Genomic DNA, 17142 nt, shown 5'->3' on the forward strand with positions numbered 1-17142 from the left:
CCCGACTTCTCCTTTGTTTAAAGGGTCCCTTAGCAAGAAAAGCCCCACAGTGCCCACTGATGACCTAACAAGCTAAGCCCTATAAAGAGCTCACTTCCTTCTTCCCTCATTGTCTCAGCAAGAGGTCCACCTACTCCTGAGTAGTGTGTGTTGCTTCCAGCATTCCTGCCCTTGTCCAGCTTGGCTTCAGTTCCTTGTCCAGCTTGTCTTCAATTCCTTGTTCAGCTTGTCCTCAGTTCTTCATCCAATTTGTCTTCAGCCCTCGTCCAGGTGTCTCCGATTTGACTTCTGTCTTCATCTCCATTCACGTCACCCGTTTGTTCTTCTTTTTGCCTGCCTGCCCTAGCCATCTATCCCTCTACTCCTCCCTTGAATGGACATCTGGTTTTGATCTCGTCCTGACCTTGGATATGACTGATCGCTGTCTGCCTCTGACCATTCCCTGGACCTTGGATACACCTGGCCACTGCCTGCCTCAGATCATTGCCTAGACCTTGGATACTCCTGACCGCTGCTTGCCTCTGACAATTGCCTGAACCCCAGATAGGCTTGACTGCCACTTGCCCATGACTCAGCTTACCATGGATCTGCCCCCCTGCCATCAACAGAGACTCCATCTCCATCTCCGCGGGAGACGTGGGCTGGTATAGGTGAAGGTCCTGACCGGTCTCTGCTTCACCTGGGTCCGCCTGCCAATGGTGGGAACCTGCAGGTTTCCTCTCTGTAGGTAAAGCCAATTCTGTCTTGGTCCAAGGGATCACAGACAGAACACTTTTATTCCTCAATTCCTCTCATTCTGTGAGGACAGGGGTGGTTCCATAATGAGGCAGAGTGAGGCAGCCTCTTCAGGTGGCAGAATTCTGAGGCGGCAAAAAACACCCCCCCCCTTCCCCAAGCAGAACACCCATGTAGTATCTGCCTCAGTGCCCCACATGAACCAATTAGAATGTACACACCACACATTTAAAAACAATAAAGAGGAAAGGTGCACAGTGAGTGTAGCATCCCATGTCACCCCCACACGCAGGCTCACCAATGTTTTTCTGCCTCATGCTGTAGATCTACACTGAGCAAGGGGCCGAGCTGAAGCAAACTGATGTCTGGTCCCCTTTGCTGGTTCTGCCTTGCTTGCTCAAGTTGCTGCATGGCTTGATGTTGGCTGTGCCCTGCCGCAGGATATTACAGGAAAAAAAAAAGGAAAGCACTATTCTTTTAAAAATGTTGAAGTGCCGGTGGCATTCGTTGATTGCTCAGCTTCAAGTTGAGCTCTATCCATCCCCTCTGTTGCTCAGCGGGGGCCTCAGGAAATCGAGCTGATTGCTGATGGAGTGCTAGGAAAAAGGCAAAACCACGAGGGTGCAACTACAAGAGAGTAGAGGCTGCAGCATCTTTGTAAGGCAGCAAACAGGGACCGGAATAGGCAGCTGGAGAGGGGAGCAGAGCAGGAGACCTGGTCCAAGCAGCCAGGCATTGAATAGGCTGCTGCAAGCCCAACTGTTTAGGACCAGCGCTTCCCTCTGGAGCCTCTGAATTTGGCCAAATGCATCAGACTCCTCCCCAGTTCTGGAGAGAGCGAGAGAAAGTGGCAGTGATTGAAGTATGAGAAGAGAGAGAGACTAGTCTGGGGTCAGGGGTGACAGTGACTGGCAAGAGAGAGAGTAGATTGGTCTCGGGAGGGAAGTGACAGTGACTGGAGAGAGAGAGAAAGAGAGAAAGAGTCTGGTCTGGGGAGAGGGGATGACAGTGGTCAGAGAGGGAATGGTCTGGGGGAGTGACAATGACTGGGAGGAGAGAGAGAGAGTCTGGTCTGGGAAGAACATAAGAACAAAAGAAATTGGAGAAGTTTTCTGCTGAGACGCTGTTATTGCCTGCACTGCTGAAGCTTGTCCGGGGGTAAGGACGTGCTCTCTTGCCTCGACGGAGCAACGCAGTGGTGACGTCATGAGGGGCGGAGCCTGGAACCGGAAGTGGGACCTTTAAAATCAGACCCCTCTAGAGATTACCTGAGAAGTTTTCTGCTGAGACGCTGTTATTGCCTGCACTGCTGAAGCTTGTCCGGGGGTAAGGACGTGCTCTCTTGCCTCGATGGAGTGATGCAGTGGTGATGTCATGAGGGGCGGAGCCTGGAACCGGAAGCTGGACCTTTAAAATCAGACCCCTCTAGAGATTACCTGAGAAGTTTTCTGCTGAGACGCTGTTATTGCCTGCACTGCTGAAGCTTGTCCGGGGGTAAGGACGTGCTCTCTTGCCTCGACGGAGCAACGCAGTGGTGACATCATGAGGGGCGGAGCCTGGAACCGGAAGCCGGACCTTTAAAATTAAACTTTTCTAAGCAGCGCGCTGTCAAAGCCGCGTGCGTCCAAGGGGTGCGCGGCATTGAAGGCTTAGCCCAGCTTTGCCCGGAATTGATCTGGAATTGACTGGATTGTTTCCTTCTCAGGTAGGAAATTTTTTACTATTATAGTTCAGCAGTTAAATTTTGCCACATAAGAGAACCACCACACTTGGAAGAGGTACAAGATCAACTGACCGAGACTTTCTTAGTTTGTTAGGACTAAAGAAAATTGCTCAAAATGCTGCATACAAAGAGGAAGGCAAAATTGAAGCCAACCTCAATTACTATCAACACTAGTCCCGGACAAAGAACAGTTTCGGAATGGTTGGGAACTCCCCAAATAGCCCCTGTGGTACAGGCCGCCCTGGGGGAGGTTAGTGAGCAGAACCTCCCCAAATGGCCATTGAAATATCTCTGAGTCCCGGGGCACCGGATACTCCATCTCCACCTGGCGGTCAAGGGTTTATCCCTTATAATGAGCCAGGGTTAACCCAAGACGCGATGGACGATAAAGGAGGAAAATTAGAGGAAGAAGAAAAAGGGACGATACATACAGAAACAGACTCTCAAGTATCTGTAGAAATGGAATCTAGTATCAATTCAAAAATTCAAATGAAACCCAAAGAAGCAAGTACACCTATTGTTAAAATATCAGATGTAGTAAAATTAGATTTGGTTAGACCTATTGTAATAAGACCTAGTAATATTACACTGGAGACAATTTGGACATATATGGTAAAATTAGACTCCTCCATTGTTAATTTAACAGAAGAAGTTAAGAAAGTAAATGCTACCTTAAAAGAGAATGTTAATAAGATAGAAGAACATCAGAGTAAGATAAATGAAATGGATGAGAGGTTTATAAAGATAGAAAAAATTCAAGAATATCAAATAAAAAGTGAAATTGAAACACAGAGGAAAATTGAAAATTTGGAAAACACAGTGAGATCCTTAAACCTTAGAGTAACAAATTTCCCAGTTATTAGTTATATGACTCCAATAGAGCTATTTAAATCGTATGTAACAAAAGTCTTAAATATACCGGAACAAAGTCATCCAGTGATTGTCCGGGCTTTTTATTTGGGTGTAAGAAAAAAGGGGCAGGCAGATATTGATCATAATCAAGTTATACCTAATCCAAGTGAGATGCATGAAGTTGAGAAAGATCAATTAATAGAAACATCAATTAATGTATCAGATCTGTTACAGAAATCTCAAGATGAAATTGAGATTAAAAGTAGAGGCACTCTTTTAATCCATTTTGCCTTTACGATAGATAAAGACAATATCATTAAAACCTTTTTCCGTAATAGATCTAAGACCTTCTTTGGGCAGAAAATTTGGATTTTCCCTGATTTGGTTAAAAATACACAACTACGGAGGAAAAACGTTTTAGCCCTAAAAAAGGATGTACTAGAGAAAGGGGGTTTCTTCCTTTTAAAATATCCCTGCAGATGCATAGTCAAGCTTGAAGGGAAAGATTATTCCTTTATGGAACCAGAGCAATTGGGAAAACTTCTTGGGAAATAATCCGGTTAGTATGGATAAGTGGGGATTCTGCTGTACCTATTAAATTGTAATATTGCCGATTAAATAAGCTCATTTTTCGTAGGAAAGGGTTCTCTTTATTTACCTGTGGTTAATAAGAATAGTAGAATTGTTAGTTTGCTAATTGTGCAATAATATGTGAGTGTTTTCTTGATTCTGTTCTGTAATTTCTATAATAATACTATATTGTATTAAATGTGAAAATTAATAAATTAAAAAAAATTAAAAAAAAAGAACAAAAGAAATTGCCATACTGGGTCAGACCAAGGGTCCATCAAACCCAGCATTCTTTTTCCAACAATGGCCAATCCAGATTACAAGTACCTGGCAAGTACCAAAACACTAAGTAGATCCCATGCCACTGATGCCAGTAATAGCAGCGGCTATTGTCTAAGACAACTTGATTAATAGCAATTAATGGACTTCTCCTCCAAGAACTTATCCAAACCTTTTTTAAACCCAGCTACACTAACTGCACTAACCATATCCTCTGCCAACAAATTCCAGAGTTTAATTGTGCGTTGACTGAAAAAGAGTTCTCTCTGATTAGTTTTAAATGTGCTAAATGCTAACTTTATGGAGTGCCCCCTAGTCCTTCTATTATTCAAAAGAGTAAATAACTGATTCACATTTACCCATTCCAGACCTCTCATGATTTTAAACACCTCTATCATATCCCCTCTCAGCCATCTATTCTCCAAGTTGAAAAGTCCTAACCTCTTTAAAATTTCCTCATAAGGGAGCTGTTCCATCCCCTTTATTATTTTTGGTGCCCTTCTCTGTACCTTCTCCATCGCAACTATATCTTTTTTGAGATGTGGCGACCAGAACTGTACAGAGTACCAAAGGTGTGGTCTCACCATGGAGTGATACAGAGGCATTATGACATTTTCCATTTTATTCACCATTCCCTTCCTAATAATTCCTAACATTCTCTTTGCTTTTTTGACTGCTGCAGCACAATGAGCTGACAATTTCAATGTATTATCCACTATGATGCCTAGATCTTTTTCCTAGGTGGTAGCTCCTAATATGGAACCTAACATTGTGTAACTACAGCATTGGATTATTTTTCCCTATATGCATCGCCTTGCACGTGTCTACATTAAATTTCATCTGCCATTTGGATGCCCAATCCTCTAGTCTCACAAGGTCCTCCTGCAATTTATCACAATCCACTTGTGATTTAACTACTCTGAATAATTTTGTATCATATTCAAATTTGATTACCTCACTCGTCGTATTCCTTTCCAGATCATTTATATATATACTGAAAAGCACCGGTCCAAGTACAGATGCCTGAGGCACTCCACTGTTTACCCTTTTCCACTGAGAAAATTGACCATTTAATCCCACTCTCTGTTTCCTGTCTTTCTAACAAGTTTGTAATCCACAAAAGGACACCGCCTCCTATCCTATGACTTTTTAGTTTCCTTATAAGCCTTTCATGAAGGACTTTATCAAACGCCTTCTGAAAATCTAAATACACTACATCTACTGGCTCACCTTTATCCACATGTTTATTAACCCCTTCTAAAAAATAAAGCAGATTTGTGAGGCAAGACTTGCCTTGGGTAAATCCCTGCTGACTGTTTCCATTAAACCATGTCTTTCTATATGTTCTATGATTTTGATCTTTAGTCTATAGTTTTTTTTGGATCGCTCCTGGAGCTGTTTTTAAATATTGGGGTTACATTGGCCACCCTCCAGTCTTCAGGTACAATGGATGATTTTAATGATAGGTTACAAACTTTAACTAATAGATCTGAAATTTCATTTCTGAGTTCCTTCAGAAGCCTGAGGTGCATACCATCCGGTCCAGGTGATTTGCTACTCTTTAGCTTGTCAATCTGGCCTACTACATCTTCCAAGTTCACAGTGATTTGGTTCAGTTCATCTGAATCATCACCCTTGAAAACCATCTCTGGAACCAGTATCTCCCCAACATCCACATTAGTAAACACAGAAGCAAAAAATTCATTTAGTCTTTCTGCAATGGCCTTATCTTCCCTACGAGCCCCTTTAATCCCTCGGTCATCTACTGGTCCAACTGACTCCCTCACAGGTTTCTTGCTTCGGATATATTTTTAAAACATTTTTATTATGAGTTTTTCCTCTATGGCCAACTTAATTTCAAAATCTCTCTTAGCCTGACTTATCAATGTTTTATAATTAACTTGACAATGCTTATGCTTTTTCCTATTTTCTTCAGATGGATCCTTCTTCCAATTTTTGAAGGATGATTTTTTTGGCTAAAATAGCTCCTTTCATCTCACCTTTTAACCATGCAGGTAATCGTTTTGCATTCCTCCCACCTTTCTTAATGCATGGAATACATCTGGACTGCACTTCTAAGATTGTATTTTTAAACAATGTCCATGCCTGTTGTACACTTTTAACCTTTGCAGCTGCATTTTTCAGTTTTCCTCATTTTATCAGTTTCCCTTTTGAATTTTAGTTTTAGAACTGAAGATTTACATCTTGTCCCCCTTCCAGTCATTAGTTCATATTTGATAGAGATGTGAATCGGAACTGATATCGGATCCGATTCTGGTTCCGATTCACATCTATAGAGATGTGAATCGGAACTGAAATCGGATCCGATTCTGGTTCCGATTCACATCTCTAATATTTGATCATGTTATGATCACTATTGCCAAGTAGCCTCACCACCATTACCTCTCTCACCAAATCCTGTGTTCCAGGCTGTAAGGTTTGCCTAGGGCACCTAATACCCTTGCACTGGCCCTGCCTTGTCCCAAGATAGAGATTATAAAACCGGCGGTTCTGACTTTGGGGTCCCTTTGGGATCTCATTGCAGGAATGGTGTCGACGTTCAATGATCACTCTCAATGCCTAGATCAAATATCGGGAAAATTGGACCTAGTCGCTCAAGATCACCAGCGTATTCCTCAAGATCCTGCTTTATCTTTACAGTCTATTGGAGAGGATGTGAAAAATCTACATTCTTCTAAGTTTGCAATAATGCTTGACTGCACCAACACATTGAGAAGGCTTGAAACACCTGAAAATTCCCTAAAGCATTTGAACTTGAGGTTACTTAACTTTCCTAAAGTTCTTGGAGAAATACCTCTGACTACTTTTAAAAATTACTTGTCTGAAGTGTTAAAAGTTTCCTCTGATTCTATTCCCTTGACAAGGAAGATAATGTTTCTTCCTCATAGGAAAAGAGTGTCACAATCTGATATACAACTGGAGTGAGGGGACGATAGTGACTGGTGAGAGAGAGCCTGATCTGGGGGGTGACAAAGAGACATTGGTCTGGGGGAATGACAATGAGAGACAGGAGTAAGAGAGAGTGAAGAGAGAGAGAGAGATTGGTATGGGGCAAGGGGTGACACTGACTGGAGAGAGAGAGACTAGTTTGGGGCAGGGGTGACAGAGCCTGGAGAGAGAAAGAGACACACTGGTTTGAGGGAGAGGTGACAGTGACTGGAAAGAACAAGAAAGAGGGAGAATGGTCTGGGGAGAGGTGACAGAAACTGATGAGATATAGTAGTTTAGGGGGAGAAATTTTCAGTGACTAAGAGCAAGAGACAGACTGGTCTGGGGGAGGGACTGGACAGTGTCTGGTGAGAGAAATTGATCTGGGGGAGGAGGTGACATTGAGTGATGAAAGAGAAAGACTGGTCTGGGGCAGGGATGACAGTGATAGAGCAAGAGAGAATCTGGTCTGGGAAGGAGGAGGTGACAGTGAAAAAGAGAGAGGAAAAGACTGGTGTGTGAGTATTGTTGATCTTTGGGTAGGATACATCAGGCAGTTGCCTTGGACACCACCAGCATCACATATCCCACAGTAGCCCAAAGAGAGGCCCCAGGGGCCATGACAGACTCCATCCCAATGTGGCTCGAAGATATGAGGAGGCTCTGAGAGTGAGTGTGTGTGTGTGTGTGTGCGCAAGGGAATAAAATCCTGTGTGTGAGGCAGCAAAAGAGTGAGAGCTTGTTTGTGTATGTGTGTATGTGTATGAGAGAATGAATATGTGTAAGTGTATGTATGTGAGTCTGTGTATCACACATGTGTGTGAGTATGTGTGTGAGGGAGTGAGACAGAGCTTGTGTATATGAGAGAGGGAATGTGTGTGAGTATGGGCATGTGTATGAAAAGAAGGTGTGTGTGAGAGAATGAACATGTGTAAGTGTGTCTGAGACAGAGGATAAAGTTTAGGCATTCCCCTCCCCCAATCCACATCTCAGGAAATGAAAAAATCCCAGGTATGGGCAAATTTTTAAAATCTTTATTAGTTTTAATTATTGGGTGTTATATGATGTTTCTGCTGTTTTGAAATATTTTATTGGTGCTTTGGGAAATTAATAACATTTTTGAATTATTGGATATTCTATACATCAGATATTTTGAAATATCTATTCCTTTTATTAGTATGGTATTATTATGATTCATGATATAAGTTTCTTGATTATATTGTTTGATGTTTTATGAAGAATGGTAAGGTTGTGCTGCATACATCATCTGGCTTGTTGCGGTTTCCAGTTCAGTTTTTGTCTGCACGTTTCTATTTTTGCTTTATGGTCTCTGTATTCTGTAATTGTCTCCATATTTGTGGTATATTTGGTGTAATTTGTGAGCTGTTAAATATCATCAGAATATGATCTTGCATCCATTTTCTAAATTTGTTGATGCAGTGCTGTCAAACAATTTAAAAAATAATTTTGCTGGGTGTCTAGAACTGGCTAGGGCTTTATTGCATATAGGGCTCTTAGGAGTTTTCCTTGTAATGTCTTATAATCAAGTTGCCAGATACAGTTAAAGTCAGGCCAAGGTGTGCATAGTCTAGGCGTGTGCATTACTTCTTGATTATTTAGACAAAATTTGAAATTTGTGTTGGAAATTTTGGGGCTCAGTTCTGCTGGTGAGGTGGGATCCGGGGATACATGATTGCTAGAAAATGACAAAATGTCTTTATTATGTAGCTACAGAATTTCTGTATCGAAAGAATGCATATTTCTGTATTTTTAAGGCCAGCACTGGAGTGGTGTAGGAGGGGACTGAAGAGAGTGCTGAGGTCAGGGAGAGAAAGGGTGGCCACTCCTACTAATCCAAGTCAATCTGGAGGGTTTGCCTTTTTCCCTCTCCCCATCTGACTTCTTTACCCTTTGGCCCCTCCTGAGGAGCAGGGATCAGTTTGGTTTTTTTTGGGGGGGGGGAGGGGGTACCCTCTTCTTCCTTGCCTCAGGCAGCAGATTACCTGAACCACCCCTGAGTGAGGATCACACTAAGCCTGCTCTGAAAATTATTCCACCAAATCTATCTGTGCAAGGTGGAGCTGCTAAATCATTTGCACAGATTTTTTTGTGAAACGTTACATGCATACTTTTTAAAATCTAAAAGTATGCGCACAATTCCAAACTTCTTCCCACCTCCGTCCCTAGGGAGACCTCCACTCAGTCTGGGTGCATTTGCACATATATGGGACGCATGCACTAAACCTACTGACATATCTGGTGGGCAGTTTTGTAAAAAAAAGCAATTTCTGTGCCTCTTACAAAACAGAAGTCCCTTTGAAAATTGCCCTCTTTCTGAATATAGCTTTGAAAGCGTGCACACTTCACAGAGGTACCATCTTGCCCTTAAAGTAAGACTTTTCTCTATTCCCACCATAGGCCAGCATTCACCCGGGAGGAGCTAGAACGATATCCAGGCTTGCAAAAGCACCCACCTGTAATCTAGATCTAAGTAAGGCTAAAGGCAGCATCTGAAAATCACTCACTTAGAGGTTCCTCCTTTTCCCTAGAGCAATATGTTCAAGCAAATGTACCCTCTACTTCTTTTTAAAACAAGAATTTAACTAGTAGAAAACTTAGCGCAACAGACTTCAACATTTCCCAGAACTACGGTAGCCTGAAATTTTCTTTTCCACTGTGAGAAAAAAAACCCCATTGTGTGTTTTACCATTGACAGAGCTTAGAAATTTTGCAGACATGAGGCCTGTGTAATCAGCATATACACTCACTGACTGCATACCCAAAAGAAACAAAATTTGGCTAGCTAAAGCAGCTGCTAGTATTAATCACTTGGGGGCGGATTTAAGAGCCCTGCTCGCGTAAATCCGCCCGGATTTACGCGAGCAGGGCCCTTCGCGCCGGTGCGCCTATGTTCAATAGGCCTACCGGCGCGCGCAGAGCCCTGGGACTCGCGTAAGTCCCGGGGTTTTCCGAGGGGGCGTGTCGGGGGCGGGGCCGAGCGGGGCGCCATTTTCGGGGCGGGACGCGGTGTTTTGGGGGCGGGCCCGGGGGCGTGGTTTCGGCCCGGGGCGGTCCAGGGGCGTGGCCGCGCCCTCCGGAACCGCCCCCGGGTTGCGTCTAGGCGCGCCAGCAGCCCACTGGCGCGCGGGGATTTACTTCTCCCTCTGGGAGGCGTAAATCCCCCAACAAAAGTAGGGTGGGGGTTTAGACAGGGCCAGGGGTGTGGGTTAGGTAGAGGAAGGGAGGGGAAGGTGAGGGGAGGGCGTTAGCGAATTCCCTCCGAGGCCGCTCCGATTTCGGAGCGGCCTCGGAGGGAACGGAGGTAGGCTGCGCGGCTCGGCGCGCGCCAGCTACACGAAATCGGTAGCCTTGCGTGCGCCGATCCAGGATTTTAGCGGATACGCGCAGCTACTCGCGTATCTACTAAAATCCCGTGTACTTTTGTTTGCGCCTGGAGCGCCAACAAAAGTACGCCAATGCGCCGTTTTTGAAAATCTACCCCTTGGGTTTTGCTGTGATGCAAAGTCCTGTCTGGTACAGCTACAGGAGCTAATTCATCTTCATACACACTGTGCCATCTGTGGTAACAGTATGAGCAGCAGCCTCTGAGATCTAAGAGATCAATATTGTAATGCACTGGAAGCCTGCAGTGCTCCTACTGTCTGTTCCACCTTATCTCCGGGTGCTTTTCAGCCTCTGGAGGTCTGTACTGTAAGCCTCACTTCAAGATCCAGTGTTCAGCTGGTCTGGATATACAAAATGCAAGCAGTAGTAAGGATCCCTACAGCACCTATGCTTGTCTGGTGTCAGTGATCCAATGATGGAATGTGCATCGTTTTTTTATGACGGGTCTGACTACGGGTCGGGCAACCCGTGGAAAACTTTGTTTTCCAACAAGTCGTTTTTTATTTTCTCGGCAATTTTCGCCGAATAAAAAACAACCCACCCCAACCCTTCAAATTTAGTTAATTACAACTCCCCCAAAACTTGCCTAAAGTCCCTGGTGGTCCAGCGGGGGTCCCGGGAGCGATCTCCCGCTCTCGGGCCGTCGGCTGCCAGTAAACAAAATGGCGCCAGTGGCCCTTTGCCCTTAGCATGTGACAAGGGCTACAGGTGCCATTGGTCGGCTTCTGTCACATGGAAGGAGCAATGGATGGCCCGCGCCATTTTCTAAGATGGCGCCGGCCGGCCATTGCTCCTACCATGTGACAGGGGCCGACCAATGGCACCGGTAGCCCCTGTCACATGGTAAGGGCAAAGAGCCACCGGCACCATTTTGTTTACTGGCAACTGACGGCCCGAGAGCGGGAGATCGCTCCCGGACCCCCGCTGGACCACCAGGAACTTTAGGCAAGTTTTGGGGGGGGTCGGGTTGCAATTAACTAAATTTGAAGGGTTGGGGTGGGTTTGTTTGTTTTTTTAATAAATGTGTCCCTCCCCCCCCCCCCACGCTAACCCGAACAACGAATACTCCCTGAAGTTCGGGGAAAATCTGTCTCAGGATTCGGGTCCTCCTACCCATGCCGAATTGGACTATTTCTTTGAAATTTTCTAATTCGGCAAAAACAATTGCACATCCTTTCCAATCACAGTTATTTAAGGTACTGTGGTTGCTCTAGTAATCCAGCTGAATATGCAGCAATAAAGGTCAACGAAAAAGGTGCTGGCAATACCTTTTAACTTGACTAAATACATCTGGGACTGGCTTTTGAGCGTTATGCTCTTTGTCAGATTTTTATTTCATCTGCTTTCATCTTATGAGGAGAGTCCAGTGTTCAAAAGCTAATCAGAAAAGAATTAAGTTTGTCCAGTAAATAGCTGGTCACCTACAGCTTGTTTGCTGACCTTCAGTTCTACAGTTAAAAAACAATTCAGATGCAGAGCTCTTCCTCTATGTTCTCTTTCTAATAAAGCCACTCACACATCCCTACAGAGCTGCCTCAAGGACATCTTGTACTGAACAGTGAAGGCTGCTTGTTATAATAACATCTTATTTTGCCATTAAGCATGGAACAAAGCATTCACTTTGGAAATATCAATCTCAGGTTACTGGGAATTTACCACACTTAAAGAGGGCAATATTCAAAGCCATTTGCACAGCTAAAAAGCATTTGAAATGAGGGACTTTGAATACTACGCACTCTGTCTGTGGTAAGAGTTGAACAATATGCATACTTTTATCCATGGACTCTGCGGACATTCCCTTGGGCAGAGAGAACAATGCGACTAGATTTGATTTTTGAATTCCATTATCGTTTTGCCTCTACCAGGTCCAATTCTAGGCCTTAGTGTGCTTTTGCCAATGTAACTCCAATATTTAAAAAAGGCACCAGGGGCAATCCGGGTAACTATAGACCAGTGAGCCTGACTTCAGTGCCGGGCAAAATAGTGGAAACTATTCTCAAGATCAAAATCATAGAGCATATAGAAAGACATGATTTAATGGGACACAGTCAACATGGATTTACCCAAGGGAAGTCTTGCCTAACAAATCTGCTTCATTTTTTTGAAGGAGTTAATAAACATGTGGACAAAGGTGAACCAGCAGATGTAGTGTATTTGGATTTTCAGAAGGCGTTTGACAAAGTCCCTCATGAGAGGCTTCTAAGAAAACTAAAAAGTCATGGGATAGGAGGCGATGTCCTTTCGTGGATTACAAATTTATTAAAAGACAGGAAACAGAGAGTAGGATTAAATGGTCAATTTTCTCAGTGGAAAAGGGTAAACAGTGGAGTGCCTCAGGAATCTGTATTTGGACCGGTGCTATTCGATATATATATAAATGTTCTGGAAAGGAATACGACGAGTGAGGTTATCAAATTTGCGGATGGTACAAAATTATTCAGAGTAGTTAAATCACAAGCAGATTGTGATACATTACAGGAGGACCTTGCAAGACTGGAAGATTGGGCATCCAAATGGCAGATGAAATTTAATGTGGACAAGTGCAAGGTGTTGCATATAGGGAAAAATAACCCTTGCTGTAGTTACACGATGTTAGGTTCTATATTAGGAGCTACCACCAAGGAAAAAGATCTAGGCATCATAGTGGATAATACTTTAAAATCGTCGGCTCAATGTGCTGCAGCAGTCAAAAAAGCAAACAGAATGTTAGGAATTATTAGGAAGGGAATGGTTAATAAAATGGAAAATGTCACAATGCCTCTACATCGTTCCATGGTGAGACCGTACCTTGAATATTATGTACAATTCTGGTTGCCGCATCTCAAAAAAGATATAGTTGCGATGGAGAAGGTACAGAGAAGGGCAACTAAAATGATAAAGGGGATGGAACAGTTCCCCTATGAGGAAAGGCTGAAGAGGTTAGGGCTGTTCAGCTTGGAGAAGAGACAGCTGAGGGGGGATATGATAGAGTTTTTAAGATCATGAAAGGTCTTGAACGAGTAGATGTGAATCGGTTATTTACACTTTCGAATAGGGGGCTTTCCATGAAATTAGCAAGTAGCACATTTAAGACTAATCGGAGAAACTTCTTTTTCACTCAACGCACAATAAAGCTCTGGAATTTGTTGCCAGAGGATGTGGTTAGTGCAGTTAGTGTAGCTGGGTTCAAAAAAGGTTTGGATAAGTTCTTGGAGGAGAAGTCCATTAACGGCTCTTAATCAAGTTTACTTAGGGAATAGCCACTGCTATTAACTGCATCAGTAACATGGGATCTTCTTAGTGTTTGGGTAATTGCCAGGTTCTTATGGCCTGGATTGGCCTCTGTTGGAAACAGGATGCTGGGCTTGATGGACCCTTGGTCTGACTCAGCATGGCAATTTCTTATGTTCTTATGATCCAAACTGTGTGTCGTGACACGTTAGTGTGTCGCCTGCAGTGTGCAGGTGTGTCGCACAAGCCCAGTCCACATAGCCTCTCCCCTCCAGTGTCACTTGCATGCGATGGCACATGACGCCACGCTGTCAACTCCGATGTGAGTTTGGGCTTTTTTTTCTAGCTATTCACATTTTTTTTCAGTTCGTGGGTTGTTTATTATTGGGCAATTTTTGCTGTCAATCGAATTATTTTTGGGCTTCGTGGGTGGGACTTGAGCCCAGCTCTCCCTGTCATTGGCTGCTGCTGCCGATGAGGCCTGGCCACAAGGAGTACTGACTGCAAGCAACAGTGTCTGGTGATCATGGAAGGTATTATGAACCACGGCAGGCTTGAACCCTGAAGGGAGTGAAGCACGTAACTGGCAACAATAAAAAAGAAGAGATACATGAGTGTGGGGGCCAGATATGTGCAGGGGGGGTGAGAGATGAGTGTGTGTGGGACAATTTGTTTTATTATTGTTACTCATAAATTATAACAATAACATTAATCTTGGAATATTATATATTTTTAATATAAATGAAAGGTTTTCATGAGATTGGTTGTGTCGTGAAACATTTTATTATGTATATATTTAAGGAAACATACATAATTTGTCGAAATACGTACGTTTCGTTCATTTAACCTTTAACCTCTGGTTTGCTAGTAGACTGAATTATTGTGTCGTGAAATTATGTTTGTCTAAAAAGTGTGTCACCAACATGAAAAGTTTGGAAAGCTCTGAGCTAAAGGGTAAAGAGCTGACAGCCACATGTAATTATGCAGGGACCAGCAGGCAGTGCAGGAGGCCCGCACAGTCACAAAGCCAGCTACTGGGTAGTGCGGTTTAATGATAACCCTTGGCGAGCCTCCCATAGCAAGAGGAGAGCAGCAGCAACACTTATTTATTTATTTACATCTTTTTACTATACCGATGTTCGGGACAAAAAGTCTTATCACACCGGTTTACATCAAACCAAACCTGGGAAAAGTTACATATAACAAGGAAGTAGTCAAGATACATTCAGGATAACCTAATATAACGATAACTCAGAACTTAACTCAGATCTTAAGGAAGGGCAGGGCTGTCAGGGTAGAAGAGCTATGCAAGGTAGGGAGGGAGAATAAAAACAACCAAGAGAGGGGGGAGGGAAAAAAGGGGAGGGACAGGGGACTTATCTGGCTGCAATTGCCTGCTTGCGATGCTCTTCTACAGTCTGCCTAGAAAGTTTGATCTGCACAGGCCCAGCAAGTCCAGCGAGAATACGGGCCCCCACAAAGATTAAACTTAATTGAACTAGCAGAGGAGGAAGCAGGCAGTCGCTGAACAGAGGGGCAGCTGCTTCTTTCCTCCTGCCATAGGAGAGAATGAACAAGGCAGCTTGGAAATCAGACCAGTAGCCCAGCAGGAGAAGAGAACTAAAAAGCAAGCACTAGTCACAGGAAGGAAGTTCTTGGAGGAGAAGTCCATTAATGGCTATTAATCAATTTTACTTAGGGAATAGCCACCACTGCTATTAATTGCATCAGTAGCATGGGATCTTCTTAGTGTTTGGGTAATTGCCAGGTTCTTGTGGCCTGGTTTTGGCCTGTGTTGGAAACAGGATGCTGGGCTTGATGGACCCTTGGTCTGACCCAGCATGGCAATTTCTTATGTTCTTAAGGGTGTGCCTGCCTTGCATACTAGTAACACTTCTTATCTGCGACTGCCTGCTTACTCCTCTTTGACAGGTCACTATGAAGTTTGACCTGCGCGGGTCCCATCGTTTACGAGACCTGATGGCCTGTGCAGCTATAAATGGAAGAGGAGGGAAGCAGCTACCACATGCTGCTGCTTTCCTAGCCATGTGAGGGCAGATAACAGCAGAGGGTTGGGGGGGGGGGGGGGGGGGGGGGGGGATGGGGGAAGTGGCGTGCACAGGGGACTATCACTAAACACAGTGTCCAAAGCTAGCCCTAGGAGCGTGCACTGCCCACCAACCCCCGGATACCTACGTACGCAGCCAGCGGCACCTAGGATTCAGATTACTTATTGGCAATGACAATGTTACATATAGATCTAATGTAGCATACATTACAATGAAAGAGGAAGAAAGTAAAAAAATAAATAAATTATAACAGTAAAGTAAAATGACCATAAAGTCGCTCAGCTCCGAGAAGAGCTGACCAGGAATGAATCGCAGCTCCTACACATATGCTCTGCCACTGAGCAACCAAAGGGCTCACACCTTTCAACCTCTTGAGATCAGTCTCAACACCCCCTCGCCCAGCACCTTCTCAGTGCCAGCAACCAAAACTTGAAGAGCTGATTTCTATCACCCGTCTCTGATTGGTTGCACGCTGCTCAGAAGAACCAATCAGCTGCGGGAGACAGGCGAAAAGCAGCAGACGGTCTACCTACAGAGCCGATAAGTAATGCACGAGTAGTATTTCCTCTGCACCAGCCAAAGTGTAAATGCATGAGTTACTCTTCCCCCCCAAATCCGGCACTGCAACGATCCTTCGCGGCTCCCCTTTTGCCTGCGTTCCGCTTACCCAGGCATTAAAGCAGGAGGGAGATAGGAGGTACTGTAGCTGGTGACGAGGGTGCCGGCATTCCTGGTAGCCATCTGTCCAGCTCAGGTTCCTGTGCTACACGATCTGCGGGGTCGTTAAAAGTGGGAACCGGATCCCCGCCTTTCCTTTGTGCGTGCACGGTGCTATCCCAGCTGCTCTCCGAGGCTTAAGGTGCAGCCGGGTAACTCTAGGCTCTGCAGCTCGCCTGCCCCTGACTGAGTGCAGCAGCTTCAATCGGGTAACAATAACAAGATGTTGCCAAGCAACAGTAACAATCTCCTCCCCCAGCTCACTTTAGCATCTGCACACGCCCTGTCCCCTTCCTCCCATCCTTTCCCCCTCCGGAGCTGGAGGTGAGTGGTGCCGGCAAGTGGGCGAGTTGTATTCTTGTCAGCTGGCGGTGATTAGCTTGTGGCTTGCAGTGTGCAGGCAGCAGATAACTGGACGTGAGGATCCATAGCTGCTTAATTTTGCAGGATATTTGCTAGGTGGGGATAAAATATGGAGAGCCGACCTCAAATTATTTTCTTGATTCAGCATTCACATGAATTTGACTTGCAAGAAATCAGAATTGTCGTTTTGTAAAAAAATACTTTTATGTTTATAGTAAAACAAACAGAAAATATACATATATAGATATAAATAGTTTGTGAGAAGAGAGA

At 44.3% G+C, this 17142-nt stretch overlaps 1 protein-coding gene across 2 annotated transcripts in view; it reads right to left on the reverse strand.

Moving 5' to 3' along the window:
- Positions 1-16704, reverse strand: part of FAM166C (family with sequence similarity 166 member C) — an 85193-nt gene extending 68489 nt beyond the window's left edge. For both annotated transcript variants that reach the window (XM_029596245.1, XM_029596246.1), the window contains exon 1: positions 16460-16704. In XM_029596245.1, the coding sequence (XP_029452105.1) occupies positions 16460-16533 (74 nt within the window). In that variant the 5' untranslated portion in view covers positions 16534-16704. The remainder of the gene's footprint in view (positions 1-16459) is intronic.
- Positions 16705-17142: the final 438 nt, after the last annotated feature.

Source organism: Rhinatrema bivittatum, chromosome 3, assembly GCF_901001135.1.
Source record: "Rhinatrema bivittatum chromosome 3, aRhiBiv1.1, whole genome shotgun sequence".
NCBI lineage: Eukaryota > Metazoa > Chordata > Amphibia > Gymnophiona > Rhinatrematidae > Rhinatrema > Rhinatrema bivittatum.